This window comes from Nanorana parkeri, unplaced genomic scaffold, assembly GCF_000935625.1.
Source record: "Nanorana parkeri isolate BGI_ZX_2015 unplaced genomic scaffold, ASM93562v1 scaffold70, whole genome shotgun sequence".
Taxonomy (NCBI): Eukaryota; Metazoa; Chordata; class Amphibia; order Anura; family Dicroglossidae; genus Nanorana; species Nanorana parkeri.
Window position 1 is genome coordinate 962,507 of NW_017306338.1, and position 7,030 is coordinate 969,536.

Here is a 7,030-nt window from a genome sequence, read left to right on the forward strand (position 1 = left end):
ATTGGTTCATATGCTTTTACATGAAGAGTTGTGGAATGTCATTGTACCGGACTAAGGAAGCTACATTGTCCAGTTCCAGCAGCATAATTCCTGAAAGTTTCTAATTTGGCACGTGTAGTGTTTTGTGCCGTGTCCCCCCCCGTGGTGAATTTGATCTTTCAGCATGCATCAGAATGTGCAGTTAAACATGCGCAGCTACTGCCAAACTGGTCGGATACAACAGGTTGCATTTTTAAATAACCATCTATTTATTTCCTCCTAGCTGAAGTAAAAAGAGTGGGGGACACACTCCTTGGAATGGCAACCCAGTGTGTGCAAGTGAAAAATGTGGTGAAGACTTCTCCTCAGACACTCTCCAATTTATGTCTGAAGATCAATGCTAAGCTGGGAGGCATCAACAATGTGCTAGTTCCCCATCAAAGGTAAGACTGCTGTACTGGTGTCATGCAGTACAAAAAACTATTAATGGCTAAGGACCGTGCTTCACTGTTTTACAGCCAAGGGGCCAATCAGTACGTGAGCCAGAGCTTTCCACTGAATGTGTAACAGACATATCAAGTGTCCTGACACTTATGCACATGATTTTTCCATGTTGGTGACTCATAAATGTTCAAGAATGAGGATGATACTAAAGCACCTGCATCTATTAAAACAAGTTGGCACTGACTGATCCGCAACAGGGCCGGACTCTGCCACTACCATAACGTAGGGCTCTTATGTCACTGCTTGGCCAGTGCACTACCTTCTGACGTTTGTTCCGGGCAAAACGGTGGGTGCTGCAATATTGAGTTTACAGATTAGAGGTAGACTGGCCCATCAAGAGCCAAGCTGCCACCAGTCCTTCCAGTGTCACAAGTCCTTGCACATTGCCAGAGCATATAGAGCATCAGAATAATGCAGTGCTGAAATAGTTACCAAGAATTTTGGTACCCCCTGCAGGAGGGTGGTTCTTTTAAAAGTGCCAGGCTTTTACAAATAACTTAGTCTTTCAAAGCTAGTGCATTTTTATTTTTACTTGCTGATCTTAACCCCTTCATGACTGAGGCCTTTTTTTAATTTTTTTTGTACCCATGTTATATTCCACATTTTAGGCCTGAAAATGACTTAAAACCCCCCAACATTATATATTTTCTGAATGCTAAGCCCCTATAGAATAAAATGGTGGTAGTTGCAAATTTTTATGTTGCGCAATATTAGCGCAACTCCTTATTAAACCCCAATATTTAGTGAAAAATTTAATTAAATGCCCCAAAACACAACAAATTACAAATGTTATGAATGAAATATAAAAGATGAGGTTACAACGAGTAAAACGATACCAAACATGCCCAGGTTACAAATTGCGTGCATCCGTAAAACGGCGAAAAACCCCAGTACCCCAAAAAGTCCATAGACGCTTTAAAAGCCCCCACAGGTCATCAATTTAGAGATACCCCAAAATACTGGCCCTAGAATTATTGCTCTCACTCCGGCGTGTGCCCAACATGTGTAGCGCGTTCGTCGTTTTCATACGTTGGCGCACCCGACGTGTGTTTACGTGGCGACGCGCGGGGGCCGGGGACTTTAAAACATTTTTTTTTATTATTAGAGTTATTTTATTTAAATTTAATTTAAAAAACTTTTATTTTTTTTACTTTGACTGCTATCACATGTGGGGGCTTACAAGCCCCCCATGTGATAGCAGATGGTGGTGACAGGTACTCTTTAAGGTGATGCTGGGGGTCAAGTGGATTGCACAGACTTAACTTTCATTTTTCTTTTCTAGTTTTCCATTTTTTTTTTTTCCTATTGGTTGTTATGCAATCTTGGTGTCGGTTGGGAATTCCCTCTTTGTCTATGTTGGGCCTGTTTCACATTGTGCACTGTGCTGTTTGAAAGATGCCAGTTCAACTTGGCCGCACAAGGCAGTTTATTCAAAATGCAGCATTTATCCTTATTTCACAGTACAACACAATGCAGCATGGGAGACCGGTTTTGAAAATTCAGCATAACTTAATTGGTGTGAAAAGGCCCTTGGTTAGCCCCTTGGCCCTGTGATACAGGAACGGGTTAACCTGTAGACAATTAAAACTAAACCTAAAAACTTTTCTTAAATAGCAAAGTCTGTCATTGCCGACTTTGCAAATGAAAGTTAACTGGGTTGTGTATATACACTCCTGTGTTTCTTTTCAATTGGACTTGACGCAGGTATGCTGATCAGCAGAGGTGGAGATTATTCAGAAACAATCATTTAGTCTGTGACTGAAATATTGAAATGGGTGCCAGCATGACAGCCAGGCAATCCACATTTTACAGAGTCGGCCAGCTTCCTTATTTGTCTTATGACAGGTTTCATTTTAGATTTAGCACAAAGGAAATTAATCCATTTGTTTCATCTACGTGAGGTCATGCACTGTCTACCGCAGACCTTAAAGAATCATGATTGCAGCTTAAACTTAACCCATAATGGGGTTTCAGGCCAAATAGTGTTTTCTATAATATCATTCAAATATGTGAAGTGGCGCTGTCACCCAACACAGTAAACAAATATGTGCAAAAACCAAATCTTGTAGTGAACAATCACTACAAGAAGTCTAGAAGTGAAATCACCTTTTGACTTGTACAAACAGTTGATATGAATATTGCATAAAAAAAAAATATATATATTTAACAGTATTCTTTACAATTTGTTTTTTTACACATTTGTTTACTGTGTTGGTTTACAGCGCCGCTTCACATATTTGAATGATCATGCAGGCTCATGCAGCCAATTTAAGTGAGCAGCTGTGAGGAGGAACGGCCAGTTTTTTTTTAGAGTAATCGAGCACAGAAGTCTCGATTGAAAATAGTGCTTGCTATAAGTTTAATGTCTAGAAATGGCTAACTGAATTTGAATATTTTCTATCATAGGTTTGATCTAAAACATTTCTGTATTATCTTTCCGTTCTAGGCCTTCTGTTTTCCAGCAGCCAGTGATATTTCTGGGGGCAGATGTAACCCATCCCCCTGCTGGTGATGGCAAAAAACCTTCTATTGCTGCTGTTGTGGGCAGTATGGATGGCCATCCCAGTCGTTACTGTGCCACAGTGCGTGTGCAGACCTCTCGCCAGGAGACCACCCAGGAGCTGTTATACAGCCAGGAAGTCATTCAGGATCTTAGCAACATGGTCCGGGAGCTTCTCATCCAGTTCTACAAGTCCACTCGCTTCAAGCCCACCCGTATAATCTACTACAGAGGTGGTGTATCTGAGGGCCAGATGAAACAGGTGAGTTAACTATTTCACATACCTTATTTCCAGCTCATTCAGACCCAAAGTTAAATGTTTTGGAGTTAACATCTTCCTACAGTGAAACTTTCACTTTGACCCAGATATTAAAAAATAAATCCCCAGTAAGGTCTACATTTGTCAACATCCAGGCTGTATGTGGCTTTGCTTGCCATTCCCTTTATGTATAATTGCATGCCTACTGTCAAATATTATGGAACTAGCAGCATTTGGGCTTTTTCCATTATAAAGAAGCTCTTTGGCCAACTGTAATACAAAAGAACAGGCACAACACCAATCCCCACGGGTAATAGTTTGCACCTGTCCTTAACAGTATCTGGTCTAGGTAAAAATATATATTTTTGAGTTTCATAGCCAAAATATATTTTCCGTATTGTGAATAGAAGTACTTTTATTTGTCTGTAGGTTGCCTGGCCAGAACTTATGGCTATTCGGAAAGCCTGCATCAGTCTGGAAGAAGATTACAGACCTGGAATTACCTACATTGTTGTACAAAAGAGACATCACACTAGACTTTTTTGTTCTGACAAAACAGAGAGGGTATGTTGAGTTTTTTGGTTTCTGTAGTTTAATTTGTTGACCTGTTGGCTGTGTTTCATACTATAAAGTTGTAGCCTTGCAGTTATTGGAATGACTATAGCCAGACTGCTGTATGATGTAGCTCGTAGAATTCTGCTAAAGTAATAAGCGGCATGAGGCAGCAAATGGTAACATGCTCACAAGGTTACATGATCATCTTCTGGCAATCCATGCAGCTTTTGTAAATCTGAGAACAAGGTCAAGCAGTAAACTAAAACACAAGCCAAACCATGTTGGCTAACGCAGAACTTGCACAAGCTGTCAACACTGAACAAAATGCTGTTGTTTAATAGATGCTTCACTGCATTTTTTCATCTGATGCTTTTTTTTATTTTTAGGTGGGAAAAAGTGGCAATGTGCCTGCTGGCACTACGGTAGACAGCACTATTACACATCCATCTGAATTTGACTTCTATCTCTGTAGTCATGCTGGGATTCAGGTAGTGTATTTTTAATGTATACTTACGCAGTTTAGGTTTCTCCAGAAGTCTTTAGTCTTTTTATAATGGCAGTTTGTGTAATATTTTCTATCTAGGGAACCAGTCGCCCGTCTCATTACCAGGTCTTGTGGGATGATAACTGCTTTACAGCTGATGAGCTCCAGTTGTTAACCTACCAGCTGTGCCACACCTATGTCAGATGTACTCGTTCAGTCTCCATCCCTGCTCCTGCTTATTATGCTAGGCTGGTGGCATTCAGAGCAAGATACCATCTTGTGGATAAAGACCACGACAGGTGAGAATGTAGCGATCTGCAATAGTGATACTTGACGTATAGCTAGCTACTACTGGGCAAGTAATTGGGCCGAACAAGCTACTTTTCTTGATTTTGTCCATTAAGGGATACAGCTTGATAATTAAACAGTCTAGGGTTATCAGGGGTGTGGACATTTTTTTAAAGAAACTTCTTGTCCAAGGACTAAAGTTGGGGCCCAATCTACTTGTCCTGAATACATTTTTGGTTAAAAAAAAGGCACATAATTTCAATTTACAAGCTCGCACAACAACCTGCGAAATGCACTTCAAAATGCAAGCCCTATTTTTTGCGTTTGCAGTGGAACGGAACGCTGGCAAAGTTTTGCCACGCGTTCGATCGCACTGCGGGGGGGGGGGGGGGCCTGGAAGCGGTGCCATTGAATACAATGCACCGCCACACCCCCCTCCTACCCCAAAACGCAAGGGCGTTTCTCAGCGATCGCGGTGCGTTTTAGCAGCTATGCAGCTAGGAATGCACACTCTTCCGGTGTGAACAAGGCCTAAGACAATTATAGTGCTTATGTTCATTTTTTTTTTAAAGTGGCTTATCAAAATGTAGCTGCTTCCTCAGGCTTGTTCAAGGGAATCGCTCATCTGCCTACATCTCAACACCTTTTTTTTTTTGTCAGTCTGCTGTCTCCCATTCTCCCCCTCTTTGCCAACAGAGGAATATTGGGTACTTGAGTTCATTCTCTGGTCTTTCCAAATAGCCCAGTTTGTTTTGTTCACCACCCAAAGGGTCATGCATTGCACCAGACGACACTTGAAAAAATGAATACATGCTGACATTAACTTCGTTTTTATCTTTTCTTTCCCAGCGCTGAAGGAAGCCATGTTTCTGGACAGAGCAATGGTCGTGATCCGCAGGCTCTGGCCAAAGCCGTTCAGATCCATCACGACACACAGCACACAATGTACTTTGCCTGACAGAGCAGCAGAACGCCATACCAATCTCCATTTTCCTCAGAGCTCTGAAATGTATGGTTTAATCCAAACTCCTGTTTTTGTCAGGGAATAGCGCTCTTGGCTTCCTACCAGCACACTTTGGACTTTTTGCACTGAATTTCTTCAGTCTTATCCTAATTGAAGAAAGTAATTACTTTGTTTTTGTTTTTACATTTTTTTTTTTTTTTTTTTTTAATTTAAGTATATCAAAAACTTCAACTGTCTTCTGATGCGTTGGACTGAACCTTTACCTCAAACCTTTCAAGATATCTGAAGATTTTGCTCCAAATGGTCACTTTTATTTTTCGTTTTAAAAGCCAGCATTTCTCCATCTTTGGGTATAACAAAAGTTGTCATACTTGTCTTAACTTCACGCTGCTTTGTGAGTATATACATATATGGTAAAGTATAACTGTGTGGGGCCATAAACTTACTAAATGAGGTTTAGTCTTTACTGTAAAATACCTTTTTAAAGTGATTTTGTTTTTTTACAGATATTGCTGTCTGTCAGGTTCTCTTTACCATTGCAGCTTGTACTTTAGATTGTGCAGGCTGCAAAACAATTGCACTATATTGCAGATTAATTAAATTAGTTTTTTTTTCTGTATTAACATGAATGTGTAATATGAATAAGATTTTAATATAAGGGCCATGTGGCAAACACTGCCATTGGTTTTTAAGAAGCAGATTGCCATTATTTTTTCGCTGCCCTCCCCATGAGTTCTCCACTTCCCAAAACCGTATGTAAGTATTTGCCAGCACATGAAAATGCCCGTGTTATGCTGCTGTGATTTGATATAAAACCTTTTTACTTGTAGTAAGGGTGGGGTTTGCGATAATCTTTAGGCAATAAAACCTTTCCATTGACTCGCACAGCATTTCTATGTAATAGCATTGTATGTCAACATCCCACTTTCTGTCTTTAAAATGATTGGTGCAGCTAAAAGGATTCTTTGAAATCCCCTTTAAATTCATGTTAGGTCTTGTGTATCTGAAAGGAAAGCATGTTGCCTATTGAGACCCAAACAAAATGTCAGCTGTTCTTGTATAAAGGAACCTGGACGATGTTGGCAACATAAGCATTTATTTCAGTTTTTTTTTTTTTTTATATACACATGTCTCTCCCATGCACTAGTTACAAATGGTCTTTTGTTCTTCACTGCCAGCAGGGCAGGCCCTGCTATTGACCCTTAAGCCCTTTTAAATGTATAAACGTATGTATCTAAAGTATCTAAGTCAGTGGAATCTTCACAGTTTATACCAGCATTTTCACTTTGTGATGGACCTCTGAGCTTGCTACGTATGAACTTTTCATATGACTAAAAGTCTCATCAGGCCCTTTTGACATGCTTTGCTGCCTGAAAACTGCTGCATAATTTCCTTTTTTTTATTTCCGATACTTGTCCAGTAAGCAGAGCTAGTGCTGTATTGACTGATGTGACAAAGCCAGACAGCTAATCCACATTCTTATTTCTCTGTAAATAC

At 40.2% G+C, this 7,030-nt stretch overlaps 1 protein-coding gene across 1 annotated transcript in view; it reads left to right on the plus strand.

The window, feature by feature from the left end:
* AGO4 (argonaute 4, RISC catalytic component) overlaps positions 1-6,581 on the plus strand; it is a 49,607-nt gene extending 43,026 nt beyond the window's left edge. Inside the window, exons 13-18 of the mRNA XM_018576590.1 lie at positions 263-422; positions 2,930-3,245; positions 3,672-3,806; positions 4,184-4,285; positions 4,381-4,580; positions 5,419-6,581. Of these exons, the coding sequence (XP_018432092.1) occupies positions 263-422; positions 2,930-3,245; positions 3,672-3,806; positions 4,184-4,285; positions 4,381-4,580; positions 5,419-5,527 (1,022 nt within the window). The 3' untranslated portion in view covers positions 5,528-6,581. The remainder of the gene's footprint in view (positions 1-262; positions 423-2,929; positions 3,246-3,671; positions 3,807-4,183; positions 4,286-4,380; positions 4,581-5,418) is intronic.
* Positions 6,582-7,030: the final 449 nt, after the last annotated feature.